Consider the following 19,252-nt stretch of genomic DNA (forward strand, 5'->3'; position numbering starts at 1 on the left):
GGGAGCCCTGACGGGCTTCAGAAAAAGTATGAAACCTCATCCATGGGCGGGATGAGGTTTCTTGAGGGTTTTTAAAAATTTAATAAATGTTTGAGTTAAAGTGATGGACATGTCCCAACTCATGTGACAGTGTCACATGAGGGGACATGTTAGGGAAATTTTTTCAACATTTACCTTCAAAGTTTTAACTCTGAGCTGATCTCCCTGAGGCTGTACCTGGCTGAGGGAATCCCCTCCCCCCATCGGCCCGCACAGGGAGCACGTAGAACTTCCTGGTGGACATCACGCTGGGCGGGCCTTCATTGGCCTGTCCATGTAAAATGGCAGTGCGCCCCCAATCAGAGGCACGCCTGTCCACGCCCGCTCCTGCACTTCCCTCATTGACGGGGGAAAATTCTTCCCTTGGTTTTGTTAACTCTGCTGATTCATTAAAATCAATCATATTTTAATAAATTGTAATCTGTAGTGTAATATGTATTTTTTTAATAAAAGAGATGAACTTGTATGAAGATGGAGAATATAAAGTAACATTATTGATTTTTGATTGTGCAGACACTCCAGAATGTAAATCTCATTTTTCTTGATGGGGGATACCTAAAGCCGAAAAATAGAAACAAGTTCAGCAATAATGTCAAGTTCTTGATGTTGTAAAAGTTCACTAAAAACAAGATAAAAATAAAATCATTAGTTGCAATAATTAACGCAAAATATTTGCTTCTTATTCACACTAAATTAGCTTGGGAAAACAAGATTTGTGCTTTATCACTACACCAAACCACTTATCATGTTCTCCGATCTTTTAGAAGGAAAAAGCATAGTTATCCAGCAATGGAAATCATCTTTCCTTCATCTATTAGCACTCAAGTGTAATGCTCTAATGTTGTGAGGTGAAAAAGCTTCAATTTATTGAGAACATTGACCAGACAGCACTGTTCAATGAAAACCTCTGCTGCATTAGGCGATACATCCATGTTCTACACTGGTCTCAATGTTATACACCTATGCATTAATGCTGGCAAGTATAACGTTAACATAAAGCAAAATACTGCGGATGCTGGAAATCTGAAACAAAAACAGAAAATGCTGGAAAAACTCAGCAGGTCTAACGTTTCGAATCCGTATGATTCTTCTTCAGAGCACATGAAGAAGAGTCATATGGACTCGAAACTTTAACTCTTTTTTCTCTCCACAGATGCTGTTAGACCTGCTGAGTTTTCCAGCATTTTCTGTTTTTATTTGATAACATTAACATAATGACTTTCAGAATATACCTTACATGGAACCTTTCGCTTGTGACAATCTTTTGTAGATCAAACAAAGGGATGCTTTAAGTTATCAAATACCAAGCCAGATTTTCTCTGAAATCCCTTCAATGCAAAGACAGCTTCCAAAACCAAATAATTTGTTGATAATTTGGATTAATTCTTCAGTGACTATTTGGTGCCCGTGTGTAACTGGTTATTAAAGTATGATCCCATATTGGTGCAAAGCATGAATCAAAAAGGAACAGTTATCAAAATATATGAAGCAGAATTTCAGTTCAGTATGGAATTGTTGTGGTTGTGAACAACCACTGAATCATGCAACTCTTACCTGCTAGTTTTGCTTGAGCACTGACTTAAGGAATGTGACCACTTCTTCATTCCCAGCAGCTAAAGCCTGACGGCAAAGTCAGAAACATTTAGACAACTTAGCTTCACCAAGTTGAACAATGTGATTCATGTCATGAAAGTGCCCAAAAGTTATTTTTAAACAACAGCTAAATGAGCAATTCAGCTAAGGATGTCCAAGTACCATGTGTGCCACTTTTAGAGCAATGTCACCCGTAGGATTTTTAATGTAGCTTTCCTGAATTTCTCTCAAATACAATTCAAAATGTTTGCTTACAACTTCCAGAGGATTTTGTCCATCGTAGCTGCATTGGTCCAGGTCCAGCCCTGCAAGGTGCCAAGCCTTCAGTCCTTCTACGTCACCATATGAAGCCAGGCTGTGTACAACAAACAATGTTTTACGTTTCTCTCTCACAAATATAGTGACAGAAGCAGAAAATATAGAAAGATAGTATGGGATATTCTTCTAAAAAAAAAACCTGTTTTATATATTCTGTAAGATGGCCAATGTCATCATCAGTCAATTTATAACCTATACCACTGATCCACATTAAAAGTCTATCCTAACAACTGAGCCGACAAAAGGCAAATGCCTTTTTAAGAATCATTTAAAATTTCCTTTTTAGAAAGATAATAGATCCTGCCTATTTTTTTAAAACTCAGAACCCTAACATTTTACCTCCCTTTATTCCCTTCTCCTTTATCCCCATTTCAAATCAATTTTTATCCAGGCTTTATCGTGCATCTTTTCCCTTCTAACAGGATGGATAAATGACCTGGTTCCACTTCTCTCTGTCAGACTGTCTGCAGCGACTCAATCTCTACTTTGTCTCTAACCACCTGCATGTGCATGGGGAAGCCATGGTCGTGTGTCTCTGCTCTACTGTCTTCACAATGTATGGATATGGCAGAAGTCTCAATATTTTTCATAACATTTTCATTTCTACACACACAGGCTATTAACATTGCTCCTGTTCTCCCTCTCATAATGAGCAATCACTGCAGTGTAACATTATAGTATTAGCTCATATTGTTAATTCTTCCTCTCTTCAGGTACAGGCCTTTCTTTCTTCACCACAGCCATCATCAACCCTCTTCTCAAATACCAATCCTTGATCCCACTGTCCTTGAAAACTACTGCACAATCTCCAGCCTCCCTTTCCTCTCAAATTCATGAATGTGTTGTGGCCTCCCATAACCAAGCCTATCTTTCCGGAACTCCATGTTTTAATCCCTCTAATCAGGTCTCTATCCCTGTCTCAGGCCCAAAACAGCTCTTGTCAAAGACACAAATGGCATCATATGTACTTTGACAAAGGTAAACGATCACTTTTCATCCATTTTGACCTGTCTTTAGCCTTTGACACGGGTGACCACACCATTCTCCTGCAACACTTCTCTACTGTCTTCTAGGTAAATCAACCCAAAACAAAAAGTCTAATGTTAGATGTGATTCTGCATTTGGGCAGCACTTGTTTAACAACCCTGAGTGCACTAATAGCTATGCCAACAATCAATTAGGATAATAGTTGATCTCGTAATGTAGCTCATTTACATGCACAAGAACCCATTCTTTACAAACAAAAGGAATATCTTGAAGCCTTTATTTGAATTTCCTGGGAGCTCAGAGAGCCTATCGTTCCCTGTTGCTTTCTCCATGGCAATGCCTCAGCCAATCAGAATTGACTTACCGACCAATCAGTACCCTTTTCTCCATTTGTACAAATTGTTGCGATCATTTGAAAATTAGCATTCTTGCATTTGTCATGATGAGTTCAAGGCAAAAAGCTTCAGCAATATTTCTCTCATTTCAGCAATATTCATAAGTCCTTGAATTAAACAGTGAGAAAACCAAACCCATTGTCTTTGATCCTCACACTAAACTCCTTTCCCAAGCTATGAACTTCATTCTTCTCTGTGGCAACTTTCTGAGGCTGACGTGGACTTTTTGCAACCTTTGTGTTGTTTTTAACCCCAAGTTGAGCTTCTGATCACAAATCCATGCCATCACTGAGACAGCTGATTTCCACCTCCATAATATAGACCAACTCTGGCCCTGGCTCAGCTCAGCTGAGATCTGTAATTACTCAACCTTCATCCATGCCTTTGTTCTCTCTATACTTGACTATTCCAATGCACTCCTGTCTGGTCTCCCATATTATTCCCTCTGTAAACTAGAGGCCTTCAAAAGCTCTGCTGCCCATGCCTTACACCAAATGTTGTTCACCCATCATTTGCTGACCAACACCAGCTCCCAGTTAAGCAACACCTCAATTTTAAAATTCTCATCTTGTTTTAAAATCCTGACATGGCCACACTCTCCCTTATATCTGTAATCTCCTACAGCCTTACAGCCCTCTGTGATATCTGCGGTCCTTTAATTCTGGACTCTTTAGCATCCCTGATTTCATTTGTTCCACCTTTGGTGGCTATGCATTCAGCTACCTAGTTGCTAAGATCTGGAATTCCCTCCCTAAACCGTTTTGCATCTCTCCCTCTCTTTCCTCTTTTATGATGCATATTAAAACCTATCTATTTGACCAAGCTTTAGGACATATAATTCAGTGTTCTATTTTACTTAGAACACTCCTGTGAAGCTCCTTAAGAGATTGTATTTTGTTGGAGGTACTATATGGAATGGCTATAGCACAGAAGGAGGCCATTCAACCCATCATGTCTGTGCTGGCTCTCTGCAGGAGCAGTTCATCTCATGTCACTCCCCTGCCTTCTTCCAGAAGCCCTGCACACTCTACTTTTTCAGATAATAAGCCAACTCCCTGTTGAATGCCTCAATTTCTAACTTGGCAAAAAACGTATTAGTGAAGAGGGCCATGTCCACAGAAATCTGGTGGTGGCTACACAATATGCTAAACAACAATAGGAAATTGGTGACTACCAAATCCAATCCAATGAATGCAAAACTTTAAGCAGTGTTTCCTGACAGGGAAGGCAGGAAAATTAGAAGACAAGTCAAATTGGGCAGCTCTCAACTGATGGCTGATTCACAAATGCCCCAGAGAGAAGGCTAATGTAAATGCCCACTGCCTCAACACACATCTCTATTCACAAGGTGTGGCCACTTCACTAGGCTATGCCCCCACCCAGCACTCAAAATTGATCTATCATTTTTGAGGTTACATGGTTAGAGTCAAGGAAACAATCCTTTCAGGTGTACGTTCTAAGGGTCACCGTTGACCAGAGACTTAACTGAACCAGCTACAATATAAGAATACTATGCAATAACAGGTTAGAGGTTGGGAATTCTGCAGCAAGTAACTCACCTCTGACTCCCCACCTGCCTGGATGAGTACAGATACAACACTCAAGAAGCTTGACACTATCCAGGACAAAGCAGCTCACTTGAATAGCATCCCATCCAACACCTTAAACATTCACACCCTCCACCATCAGCTCACCATGGCATCAGGGTATACCATCTACAAAATGCACTGCAGCAATTCACCAAGCATCCTTTGTCAGCACCTTCCAAACCTGCAATCTCTACCATCTAGAAGATAAAGGGCGACAGGTGCAAGGGAAGATCACCACCTGAAAGCTCTGTTCAAAGTCACACACCATCCTGCTAGCTCAAAATCCTAGAACTCCCTCCCTAACAGTACTGTGGGAGTACCTACCACATGGGCTTAAATGGATCAGATAGGCAGCTCACCACCACATTTTCAAGAGAAATTAGGAATGGGCAATAAATGCTTGGTTTGAGAGTGACATTCACATCCTGCAAATGTATGTTTTAAAAATGCAGGCAAAACAGAATGATTCAGCAATTAAAGATGAAAATTCACCTCACCAAAAACTGCTTAAACATGTGTTCGAGTTATAATAGTGATGTCATAAATAAAAATGTGCACAATTTTCTACCTTCTAATGTAAACACAGTGAAGCACTCAAGTTGATAATTGTGACAATCCTTAGCACAAAGCAGCTTTAAATTGGTAATTGTTGCAATGTATATTAAAAATGGAAGAAATCATATAAGAGTGACAAAAAATCTGTACTTGCTGCCTCTCATAAAATCAGAAATTGGTGTTTTTTTAAAAAGAACTTGATTGGCCACCCTGCTGCCTGTTATCTACATGGCTGTTCTTCCTATGTAAGCCTAGACAAACATTGGCAGTGCTCACAAGCCAGTTGACCCATTGGGTGACACCATAATCAGCCCGATTTTGTTCTCACTGAAGGTGGACATGGACACTCACTTTCCAGCAGGAGAGAAAGGGTATGTAACCACAAGTGGGAATCCTGGGTAGTTTTCCTTTCCTGTTTGAGGTCATGAGGCTAACTGAAGAGCTCCTGAAGCTGTCCCAGCTAAGCTCACTCCAGCGATTCAACCTGGGCCTTCTTGGTTTATATGAGTTAATAACAAACCAAGTGGTGCAATTACCCACTAAGCCAATGACAGAGCTGAATAAAGTACAGCTAAAATCAATTAAGGCAACTGAATAATCACCACACACTGTTGTAGTCATGGCGATCGGCTTGTACAAACAAGCTTTTATGCAATCAGCAGCTGTTCTTTGAATTATGTCAACCAAATAGAAGATAAAAATAACAAGGGATGGAATCATCCCAGATTTGCACTAAGTACAGTGGCAGGCGGAGAAATTGACGTTTTATCCACTGGTGTAACAGCGGCTTTTCACGCCATATCATCCCAATCCCAGCTCATCCTGCCTCATTAATAATTAATTTCCAGGAAACATGCTGGGTCGCTGGCAGGGTGGCCTCTGATTTGCCAGCCCCGCCATCATCTCAGGCCTTCAGTAAGCCGGGCACTATATTTAAAGGCCGCCCCTGCACAGAGCTAGCATTCTTCAAGGGATAGGAAGCCACTGGGAACTGATGGCTACCAAAAGGACGAAAGACACTGCCCCAAATTTAGCAACACTTCCCTCAAGTGCCTACTGGATGCAGTAGGGACCCACTGTGATGTTCTCTACCCTTCTCTGGGAGAAGATCAGCAAGCAAGGTCACCAATCCAGCATGGCAGGCAGTGGCAGTGGTGGTCAGTGCCAACACCCTGTAAAAGAGGACAGCCGTCCAGTGCAGGAAGAGGATGAATGCGCTCATCCATTCCACCAGGGTAAGTCACTCTTCTCATCACTCTCAATACACACCCATCACAAGTCCACAGGGATCTCACACCTCAAGGGATAACACCATTAACTCTCACACACACCCTCACATCTCCATCTGACTCATATCCTCTGGAGCTCGTGCATTCATCCCGTCCATAGCTCCGCTCACCATGCAAACATTCCATGCAGTGCCATGCTTCCTACTCATACTCCATCTGTTTTCATGAGGGAGAAGTGGCCCACATTAGACTCATCACTCACTTTGAGGAGTGTGCCATTGCACTGACTAGTGAGGACACGGACTGTGCCTACAGCAACAATGAGATTGGCAGCGATCGCACAAGTACACCAAATCATCCCTCCCTCAACACAACTGTGTGCTTTCTCTCCTGCTTTTGACTTTGCTGCCATGCACTAATCATCTCTACTTTGGCTCACAAGGAGCTCTGCCTAGCGACCGACAACCTCAGCCTCAGCTCCATCCAGGTCCTCGCTTCCAGCCAAGAGGACACCTTCTCCTAGAAGACCTGTCACAGCGCTTACTCATGTCCTCCACCACTCACGGAGACACACACCTTGGAGGAACCTATATCTAGAGTAGGCTTGGGTTCGCAACCTGGTGGTCACGTGTCCACAGCAGGAGGAGGCAGGGTCAGCCAAGCTCACCGGCACTTGTAGGACTGCTTGGGAAGAGGCATCTGTGAGGTCAAGTCAGATGATTCTGAATTTGGCCTTCCAACTCAATGTGGACCGTCAGCAGAAGGCGGGAGAACATCACGCAGAGCTGTTGGAAGCCCTCAACAGGGTGGCACACGAGTCAGAGGAGTGCATCTGCCTGCTCTCTGATGAAGCGGTGCCCACACGTGCACATATGGTGGTCTCATGGGGTGGATGGCAGATGCTATGGAGACCCTGGTCCAGCAGAACACGGAGATATGCGCAGCCCTGCACTCCATCAAGATAGCCTTGGGTGAGTTCCTGCAGTGGCAATGTGAGAGGAAAACGGGGCATCTTGACATTCTTCCAGGTATTCCTTCCCCTCAAGGAGTCAGGCCAGGACCCTTGGGCACCCGAAGGGAGGAAGAGCAGCAGCTGGATACCCCTGGGTCATCCAGTCAGGAATCTCAGAGGCTGTCTTCTCCCTCCGAGTCCCCTTTGCCTGTGACCCCCCTCAACCTCATCCTCTGTCACTGCAGAGGGAGCAGCTGGCCCATAGGAGGACAGCCAAAGCAAACTGGGGCTTTCAAGGCCTCAGCTCTCCAGAGGACCCATGCCAAAGTCATCAGAGGCAACAGGGCCAACCATTACATAGGCTGTCTCCAGGTATAGGGTAGCACCTAGAAGAACTGATAGACCTAGAAAGGTTAAAAATTTCTGATTACAAGTGAACACATTTTGTTACTTTACAGTCCTAAAATATATTCACTTTCATTGAGTAATGCGAAATGGTGTCTTTCAGCTTCATTTACTGGCTTTTTGACTCCTCCCCCTGCATGCCACCACCCACCAGCAGTTCAGTTGCACGCAGCCAGACCATGAGTAACTCTGGAGGGTAATGTATGTTTGTGGCTCATGCAAGCATTTCGGAGCCTTGTGCAAGCATTCTCCCATATGCGCGGAGCCTTCCTCCATCACATTCAACTCAACATCCTGAGCATTTCCAATGCTGCCTGCTGGGGTTCTCTTTTAGTTGTCCATCTGAGCTGACCTGCATCTCCGTTCGCCCGATCCCATGCAGCGCTTGTGCCTGCCCAACACGAGGTTTCTCCCACTTTCATTTCAGAAGCATGATTGTAATAAGGTTTGTTTTCAGCTCCTCCGTATTTCCCCTCCCCCAGCCACCCATGTCCTTTCCCCCATTACTGTTTAACCCCCATGGCATCACCTTCCATTACCTATCAACCAGAATTATTTTCTTCCAGGATGTCCAGGTGAACATGCACGTTCCTTATTTTGCCGAGAATCCTACCCCTATCTACATTGATCTTCCTGACCTCCTTCTTCCCATCCCTAGGTTTCGTGTCTGCTTCTAAGTCCCCACCAACCACCCACACTGTCCCTTCTACCGCTACCATCGCACCCTTACCCTCCCACCCTACTGGCTCACTCTGCCCCCTCTCACACTCACCATTCCCTCCTATCACACCCACCCTCAGTTCACTCCTCAGGAGGTAGTCATCAACTCCACAGACCTCTCCCTTGCAAGTTCATCTGGATATCACCCATCCTTACTCCCTCCTTATTCCCTCCTCCCCCTGGACTCCTCCTGTCCCTGGACTCTTTCCACCGCCCTCCCCACCCCTCCGAACTTCTTGCTCCTCTTGAACTCTTTTCCCCCCGCTGGGACTCGCTCCCCCCTCCGAACTCCTTCCCCCCCCGAAGTCCTTCCTCTGCCTGGACTCCGTTGTTCTTCCAAACTCGCACCACCACCCCCCCCCCCCCACCCTCCCCCCCCACTGAAGTCCTTCCTCCCCCCAAAGTCCTGTCCCCTCCAAACTCCTTCCCCCCTCCGAACGCCTTCCCTTACACCTTCCTCCCCCTTACACCTACCTCCCCAGTTGCCGCATTCTCCCCCGTTACACCATCCTCCTCAAGTACTCCCTCCCCTTCCCCAACCTTACTCATCACTTTCGCATCACCCCACCCCCTTGCAACCTCAGCCCCCCACCCTGTACACCTTCCTCTCCCACTCACAGCTGGACCTTACTCTTCCCCTGTCCCTCAACGATCATCTGTAGCAGCCCACAGCCAAGACCGAAGCAGACCCCAGACATAAATGGAGACCTCCCACCTTCCATGAGCTGCTTCGCAGCGCAGTCATGTCCATAAAAATGCACCCAGCATGCGATGCACGTGTTCCTCCAGGTTCCGTAGCTGAGGGCCCCAACATCTTCTGCTCCTCGGATGTCCACAATCTCAGCAAGGCCTGAACAATAAGTCCCGACTTCTGCATGTCACACTTGTCAAGACATGTTCTGGGCCAGCATGACGTGGGTGGTAAATTTGACGTGGGGGAGTGATTCCGGCGATCAGGGCTTATTATTAGATGCAAATGTATTAAAACGACGTGCCTGACGTGTGGCAGCAGGAAAAGTGGCCCACCATTGACAGGCAGAGCGGACGATCGCAAACTGGTTTCACAATGGTGTGGAACTGGTTTTTGGCCTTCTCACCATATTGTCTGCTCACACCCATCACGACGCCCGATGGCAACAGGCCGGAAAATTTTGGCCAATGTCTTTAGTTTTGTAACATATTCCACATGACCGGAATAATCAAACTTTGGATTCATTGGATCCTGTGCTACTGCAATTTTAATGTAAACATGGTAGGTTAAAGTTAACCTGCCTGAAATCAGAAGTGCCTTCATCTGCCATCCAGACACGGCATGATGTTCCATCCTATCATCTGGAGGAGTCAGGAATCCCAAATGAGAGGCTCTCAGCACGGGACTCCTCCCTTTGTCCATAAGGGATTTGAGATGTAAAGTGCTGCATGTGGCAGTCCTGTGCAATGGACTCTTAAGTCATTTTCCAAATTCCCAGGCCATTTGTAGTCACGCGCTCCTTAATTTCTAGCTACACTTGAATCCCACACTCCTGATCTGTGGCCACCTAGTTCAAAGGGAGCAGGTAAATCAGGAGACCTCCTCAAGGGATTGCTCCCGGCCCCAATCAAGGTAACCATCAACAGGTCAGACTGCAGGAGATTGAGGGTGTTGTTCGGCCCAACTGCCTGCCTCGCTTACGTGGCTAGACACGAGTCCAGGTTGCCTGGAGATCAAGCGGTGTTCGCCAGTACACTTGAGACCTTCTGCAACCAGGGGATGGGAAAGAAACTGGAGTGCATCCTTACCCCTGGAAATGTCACCTTAATTTGACTGGCCAAGTTTCCTTTTAAGTTTTTAGTTTTTGTTACTGTGTAATAGTTGTGCCCCTTTCAAAAGAGGCACTTGGTTCCTCTTAATTGACAACCTTTTGGTTGCATCAAAAAGAGGCATAAGTCCTAGAATGATGACAGGACCAGATGTCAACAACAAACAAACCAGATACATAATTGTTTTGCAAGAATGAATCTATCCTTCACACCTGGTATTGATTCAAAATTCAGTTCATAAATAATGAAAAGTTGGAACAATTCATGATGTTTTCTATAGGTGAATTGATACATAACAGTTGGTTTGCAATGAGTGTCCCAGTGACAAATTATCAACTTTATTTTTTAAAATGCTCTGATCAGCCAATGTTATACCATGACTGACAAGGGTGTTGGGTGAAAGAAAGTAGAGCTGTGTGCCAAAATGTTTAAAAAATGAAAAACAGAGGGAGACATTTAACCCCAACTCTGGTAACCCATAATCCATGGCACCACAGCCTGAAGCCAGCAAACTCTGATTCAATAACCACATGCAGTTGAGCACCTGATCATTGCTACCATACAGAATTTGGTCTTCAAGACCATCGGCAACTCGCTTTGAATGGTTCGTATTTTGTCATGCTGTCTCTGCCCTGTTCTGTGGGCAGAATCACAGAATAACTGCAATCAAATAAATGTAATAAAGCTGGGATAACAAGTCCCAGAACTGTTGGCAAAATCTAAGCTCAATGTTTAAAATGTCAGTTGTACACAAGCTAGTTATAGTGCAGATGATGTGCTACATTAACAATGCAAAAGTACCTTTTTCAGGTGGTCTCATTACTAATGCCAAATTCACAAATTCTGTGAAATCAGTGGAGTGGCATTGTCACTGTCATGGAAGGTATTATTCACCACACAAGCACCAAAACCCTGGCAGCGATGGAGCACAGGAAGAAAGGACAGGGTACAGGAAAACTGTACAAAATGTTTGTGCCTAATTTTCAGTATTTCTATGTTCAATGCAAAGCAGCTGTGACATTGAGGTATGACTCAGTGAAACTCAAATTTCCCTAAATGATAGCCCTGATATTAACCCAAGGAGGTAATTAGGTGGTGAGCTGCAAAACCCCCTGACCTTGGTAATTTGAGGCCTGGACAGTCTTTAGCCCCATGTCTCAAATAGAATCGCCAATATGAGGATTTCTATTGGCAACTCACTAAATAAAAATAAATATTTCCAATCACTTTAAAAATACACATAGCTTGCAACTCTGTGATTCAACTGTATGCTCTGACATGTCCTAAGCAGTATAGAAACTAAATATTAATTATTTAAAAACCTAGTTACACAAGCAGGTACCTGAGTCAAACCAGATTAGGAAGATAAACTCCCTAAACATGTAAATAAAAAATATATAAATTTTGCAACTTAAGAGGATTGACATTATATGAACACACTGTTTACATAATAGACATTGCGCTCTTTTATTTAAAGTTTATAGAGGCTAGAGCTGCTTGTGTGCCATTTGCAAAGGCAGCAGCCATTTTGGGGTCTGCCACTGCCTTGTCGAAGAGAGCAGGCCGCTCCCTAGAGGGCCAGTAATGTGGATGATGATGAAAGGGGCCATGCGGTTGAGATTACGGCAGAATACTGGTACTGGTGCAAGGAGGTCCAAGAAAGATAAGTTTTAATTAAATGGAGAGCAAGTTTTTGATGGCCCTGCAGCAAACCAGAAAGCTTTGCAGTACCCTGCCCCAGGCTGTTTGGGTTCACTGAATTAATGATTGAAAATTGTAATTTTGATTGTTAATGGGCCATTAATTGGCAGTGAGTGGGTTTCCTGTTCCCTCCATCCCCCGCTAGCCCTTTGAAAATTCAAATCTGACCTGCAGGTGTTGGCAAGGCATGCTTCAGGACCACAATTTTAAAATTCTGCCCACACTGGGCCCAGATTCCATGATCCTTTCAAAATTCCCCCATTATAGCTGTAAGAGTTTTGCTTTTTGTTTTAGAAGCTAAGTCCATTCCAGTTTATATCTGCTGTGTTTTTCTGGATTTATTTGTCCCAAGTAGCCATGCTGCTTTGTTGATTTTTGGAGGTTTAGACTGCCTGACCTAATGCTCACTACTTGTGTTTCTCTACGACTGCGGGGGGACTGAGGTCACTGCAATTCTCCTCTTCTCTCTACTTTGGTGGGGATGAATTGAATGCAGCCGGCACCATATTGGGTTCCTACTGTGAACAGCTTTCTGGGAGGTGGAGGAATGATGGGTGGCTTGTTTTTCATAGTGAACAATAGGAAATGGATCAATTTTGGCATTGTTATCGTGACTTGCAATTTTCTCTGAGGAATGAATGTCCTACTGAATTGTAAGAAACCATTTTCGAACACCAACCTTTAAGTTAAAAGATGAATTTCTCTGAAAAGAATACACAGGAATACAGGTATATCTCCTTGCAGTATTCCTTCCTTCAGGTACCATGCCCTTAGAGAGCATTGGTGACTATGAACTTCTATTGGGTTGGTCTATGATTATGCTTGGCAAAGTACTGCAGTGGTTTGGCATTGCCTTCTGCAGTATGGCTGACCAGGAAATTCTGCCACTCTTTACTGCCTACCATCAAATGTATTGGAAAGATTTACAGGCTGATAAATAACCTGTTCAGCCATATTATGCATACACCTTCCTTGGCTATTAAGTCGTGAAGTAGAACTTGAACCTGAAGCTTCTAGTCTGGAGATACGGACACTACCACTGCGCCACCGAATCTCCCAACTGGAACATACAATTTACTAAGCAACCCAGGAATAAAAGTTTCTGCAATTCAGAATCAAATGTGAATGAAAGTTTAGAGGAGCCTCATTTAGAAAGAGGAGCCTCATTCTAGTTTGCTACACAGTAGTTCCATCTGACACAATAGGCTTTCATCAAGAAAACAGGTTGAACAAAAATTATGAACGATGGCAGACAGGTCTAGGAGGGTTTAAGAGTAAGTATGCTAAGCATCAACTCAAAGAGATACACCCTTGGAGCTAAGGACAGGGAGTTCCATTATAAAAGTCAAAATTAAGACGACGATGAATTTATAGATTTCAACTTAGGACTCATGTTCGCAAAATATAGCATTTTTTAAATATGTTTTTAACCTGTGTTAAGTCTGATGTGTCAAGATTTCTTGCTATTTGGTTCAACAGGCCAAGTTGCTTCCTTCCCCTGAATCCCTAAGCAACTTAATAGAATGTAGATTTCCCATCCACCCACGACCAATTTTTCAGTGAAACTATATTTGAAGACAATCACAAACATTCTCTGCCACACTGCTGTTATTTATACATCCCCTCAATTTCTCTCAGGCAGGAACCAGTTGCACCAAATGCATCTGCCTTTTTATGGGCAGGTTATTTTAAGCATGTAGAAATGAGACAAATGGCTCAAGCCATACATTTTCATCATTAGCACTGCAGCATCACAAAATTATTGCAGAACTCTTGCATCCAAAGTTGTTATGAGGTTTAATTTTTGAACCTAAAATGTCTGTGTAACCACACAGAGAGCAGTTGATTGCAAATGCTGTGGTACCAAATTCAAAATTTTAAAAAACTTTCTTTAGCGACAATTCAGTTGCTATCAAAGACTGTTGGTTAGGCTGCTCATCTCCTGGCACAAATTGGCAGTAAGTGCACAGTGCATGATCCATCCATTTGTACTTGAAAATTACAATCAGAGTCCAAAGACCAGAATATGGCCCTGATTCGAATATTTAAGATGCTTTACACTCAGGCTGTTTCCTACTTACAGACCCTCCTATAAGCTGTATCGAGCGGAGCTTAGGAACCTATGACACAGCTGACGTGTTCCCTCGCCCAATTCTCAATTGCCAGCTTCCCAATTTTCAGGTGAGAAATAAGCAGGTGACGGTTGCAAATTCCATGCCCTCCTCCCACCCATTTCCACACCCCACATATTCCCTGAAAAATCAAGCGAAATCAGTCACCTTTTGACAATTTAAAATGAACTTAGTAACTTGATGTGAGAGTAACTGCCATAATGGATGGGCTAATATCCCCTCTTCTGCTGTGGTAAAAAACTGCATTCTATATCCCCTGCTGAGGATAACACTGAGATTGAGAGTTCACAAGGGATTGACTGGAGTAAAGGCAGCTCAGTACTGTTTGAATACAAACAGTTATTGATAAAATACCAAAGAGAAATTATTACAAACTTGCAAAGAATATCAATTACACCAGTACCTGAACCACCAGCAATTTGGCCTTTAAATTCTGGCCTGGTGATGGAGAAGAAGCAAAATAATTCTTCACCAGACAGCAATTACACAGATTACTCTTCCACTGAAATATATTGCAAGTTTGTAAGTATTTTGTTTCATTAAAACTATAAGGAAACACCGAGTTTCTCCAGTGTCAACGAATGAAAAAATAATAAGCAAAATTGCCTCCTATTTAGAGGGGCACAAGTAATAGAAACTTAAAGAAAAACAAAGGACAGAATTTTTCCAATGGCAGGATTTCCCACCATGCCACCAAAAAACTCGGCATGGAATGCATATCTGCCAATCAAAGATGCCCACTCTCCAAATAGGCTGGAGGCAGAATTTCCTCCTGTATCACTTCTATATTGAACATTGCAGTTTATATGGATTTCAGCAAAGCCTTTGACATGGTCCCACATGGGAGACTTATAAAGAAGGCAAATGCACATGGGATACAGGGTAATTTGATAAGGTGGGTTCAAAATTGGCTTAGCTGTAGGAGACAGAGGGTGATGACAGAAGGATGCTTTAGTGACTGGAAGCCAGTGTCCAGTGGCATACCACAGGGATCTGTGCTCGGTCCTCTATTATTTGTCATTTATATAAACAACATAGATGACTATGTGGGGGGTAGGATTAGCAAGTTTGCGGATGACACAAAGATTGGCCGGGTGGTTAATAGTGAGGTTGAGTGTCTTGGGCTACAGGAAGATATAGACGGGATGGTCAAATGGGCAGATAAGTGGCAAATGGAATTTAATCCTGAAAAGTGTGAGGTGATACATTTTGGAAGGAGTCCATAGATCTCTGAAGGCGGAGGGGCATGTTAGTGGGGTGGTGAAAAAGGCATTTTGGACACTTGCCTTTATCAATCGAGGCATAGATAACAAAAGTAGGGAGGTCATGTTGGAGTTGTATAGAACCTTGGTGAGGCCACAGCTGGAGTACTGTGTGCAGTTCTGGTCACCACATTATAGGAAGGATGTGATTGCACTGTCGGAGGTGCAGAGGAGATTCATCAGGATGTTGCCTGGGATGAAATGTTTAAGTTATGAAGAGAGGTTGGATAGACTTGGGTTGTTTTGGTTGGAGCAGAGAAGACTGAGAGGTGACCTGATCGAGGTGTACAAGATTATGAGAGGCATGGGCAGGGTGGATAGGGAGCAGCTGTTCCCACTAGTTGAAGGGTCAGTCACAAGGGGACACAAGTTCAAGCTGAGGGGCAGGAGGTTCAGGGAGGATGTGAGGGAAAACTTTTTTACCCAGAGGGTGGTGATCGTCTGGAATGCACTGCCTTGGGAGGGTGGTGAAGGCGGGTTGCCTCACATCCTTTAAAAAGTACTTGGATGAGCACTTGGCATGTCATAACATTCAAGGCTATGGGCCAAGTGCTGGTAAATGGGATTAGGTAGGTAGGTCAGGTGTTTCTCACATGTCGGTGCAGACTTGATGGGCCGAAGGGCCTCTTATGATTCTGTGACTTGGGCAGATGTCCCGCCTCAGTGAGCTGTCAGCTAATCTGATTAGCCACACCCACCCACCTACAAACCAACTAGCCGGGGACCATAACATTCCCCCCTAAGAAAACTTATAACTTAAATAATATCATTCACACTTTCTATCACAATCTCCAATCCCATTGGTCATGGAAGGCCTCAAGTGTACCAGAAGACACCGTGTGCAGTGAACAACATTTGTATATCAGGCTCCTCAGGTACATGGCAAACTATAAATCTTACCGGCACAAGTCAGTGCCCAAATTTCCAAGCTCGTCTTTTGAGAAATGGGCACCAGTCTCCAGTAATAACTTGATGATTTCGGTGTGGGAAAAGAGTGTCACTGTAGCATTTGACAAGCAAAAGATCTAAAAGAGAACCCAGTAGAGTTGATCCTTTATCAACATGAAACATCAGAACTACTAGGAACACTTAAGTTGTTCTTATTCAGCGATTTGTTAGAAATGAGAAATGTCTGTAGAATATACGTAGAGATGATATTTAGCTGGAACAAGGTAAAGGATTAGATTGACACTAAGTTTAGTTTCAGTAGAAACAAGTGGAATGAGTATTTTGATACATGACAATTGCCCCAGGTGCAGGGGAACCAGTAGCCCAGGAAAGAGGCATGGACGCTATCTGCAATAGTGGAAAGGTAACAAGGTAAATGTCATAAACAACCATATTGTAAAGCAGTATCAGGATTGTCTGTTAACCTTGTTTAACAAAGATGTTTACTAAAATGCTAAGATAACCAGTGAGAATACAATAGGAAGTGTTTTTGTACATATAGTTTATCATTCTATGGTACAATAATTTTAACAAGAGAGTAGAACATTCAGCCTGTATGGCTGGTCCATGAGCAGAATCAAGCATATAGAACTGATAACAAACCGAAACGAGCAATGGGGATGTTGGGCAGAAACATCTGGGAAACAGCCGATGGAATGTATGACCCAGGGCCTCCAATAAAGCCCCAAAGAAACCTCTGAAGAGGAATCTGGAAGCACCCTCCTCAAAGTCATGTCACAGTGCTCACCCGCACCCTCCAGCAGCGCAAAGACACACCTCGGCGGGTCCTAGCTTTAGAAGAGCCTTGGGCTCACAACCTGGTGAGCATATCATGCTGTCTGATCCATGGCAGGGACTTTCCTGATGTCCGGCACTTGGAGGACTGCTGGAGACCAGAAATTTGCTGAGTCTGATGATGAGCCTCTAGACTCAGTCATGTCACAGCTGCTGGAGCTGCAAAGGCAAGCTCGGGAACATCAGGAAAAGATGTCCACTGCACTCCTCAACTTGCAAGGCTTGATGGAGGAGTCTGTCCGCCTTCACTCTGAGGTGATAGCGCCGGCATGCCAACACACTGAGATCAACACTGGTAGGATGGTGGCCACCATGAAGACTTTGGTCCAGGACATTGGTCCTGCACTGCTGCACGCGCTCAACTCCATCGCTGTTGCCATAGTTGGTCTCCAACACTGTGTAAGCAACAGGGGTGCCAGGCAGCTCGATCTCACTCCAGCTACCTGTTCTCCTCAAGGAGTCAGCCTGGCGCTCTTGGGCATCCATGGGGAGGAGGATCAGCAGGTGCTCACCCCGGGGCCATCCATCCAGGTGATTCCAGGAGCATCCAGCCCATCCGAATTCCCTCTTCCTGTGACCTCAGCAGCTCCAGCTCCACAGGCCGAGGAGAGTGCCACTGCCACACAGCAGGACCCCAGAAGCAGGCCGGGGCCCTCCAGGTCTCAACTTTGCTTGTCATTGCTGCCAGAATGTTGTGGGTAGGCACCACAGAGTTCTCTCATTCTCTCTGTGTTCTCTCAGCACCTTTAAGGTGGGGCTGGCCCCATATCTTCAGCATCTATGGCCAGTGACACTGTGCTCCTGAAGGGTTCAGATGCTGAAGGCAGACAAAGGATCAGATGCTTCTAAAGTTTCATGGCTGCATCTCTATGATATGATCCTGATCACAGGGCACAAGGAGCTGCGCTCAGCCAGACATGAGTCAGACATTCACAGAGGCTATGTGAAGACCTATGGAGTGTCCTCACTGCATGTCACAGAATCTTAACAGCACAGAAGGTCATTCGGCCCATCATGTCTGCACCAGCTCTCCAAATAAGTATTATAACCTAGTACCATTGCCCTGCCTTTTCCCCGTACCCTTGCACATTGTTTCTATTCAAATAATTATCTAATGTCCTCTTGAATGCCTTGATTGAACCTGCCTCCACCACACTTCCAGGCCGTGTATTCCAGACCCGAACTACTCGTTGTGTGAAAAAGTTTTTTCTCAGGTCACATTTGATTCTTTTGCAAATCACTTTAAATCTATACCCTCTCGTTCTTGATCCTTTGATGAGTGGAAACAGCTTCTGCCTATCTACTCTGTCCAGCCCCTCATGATTTTGAACATCTCTATCAAATCTCCATTCAGTCCCAATCTCTCCAATCTATCCTCATAGCTGAAGTTTCTTATCCCTGACACCATTCTTGTAAACCTCTTCTGCACTCCCTCCAATGTGTTCACATCCTTCCTATTATATAGTGCTCAGAACTGTACACAATATTCCAGCTGAGGTCTAATGAGTGTCCTATTTAAATTCAGCATAATCTCCCTGCTTTTGTACTCTATGCCCCCATTAATAAAGCCCAGGATACTATATGCTTTATTAACTGCTCTCTTCGCCTGTCCTGCTGTCCTGCCACCTTCAATGATCTATGCACATATACACCCAAGTCTTTCTGCTCCTGCACCCTCTTCAAAATTTCACCCCTTATTTTATATTGTCTGTCCATGTTCTTCCTACCAAAATGCATCACCTTGCTTCTCCACATTGAACTTCATCTGCCACCTTTCTGCCCACACCACCAACTTGTCTATGTCCTCTTGAAGTTCTGCACTGTCCTCCTTG

General features: G+C 44.2%; 1 protein-coding gene across 1 annotated transcript in view; it reads right to left on the reverse strand.

The window, feature by feature from the left end:
* Nucleotides 1–534: 534 nt before the first annotated feature.
* The window catches only part of LOC121292343 (60 kDa lysophospholipase-like), a 119,224-nt gene continuing 100,506 nt past the window's right edge, over nt 535–19,252 (reverse strand). Inside the window, 4 exon segments of the mRNA XM_041214195.1 lie at nt 535–594; nt 1,594–1,659; nt 1,888–1,987; nt 16,578–16,658. Of these exon segments, the coding sequence (XP_041070129.1) occupies nt 1,597–1,659; nt 1,888–1,987; nt 16,578–16,658 (244 nt within the window). The 3' untranslated portion in view covers nt 535–594; nt 1,594–1,596.

The sequence above is a fragment of the Carcharodon carcharias genome, chromosome 20, assembly GCF_017639515.1.
Source record: "Carcharodon carcharias isolate sCarCar2 chromosome 20, sCarCar2.pri, whole genome shotgun sequence".
Taxonomy (NCBI): domain Eukaryota; kingdom Metazoa; phylum Chordata; class Chondrichthyes; order Lamniformes; family Lamnidae; genus Carcharodon; species Carcharodon carcharias.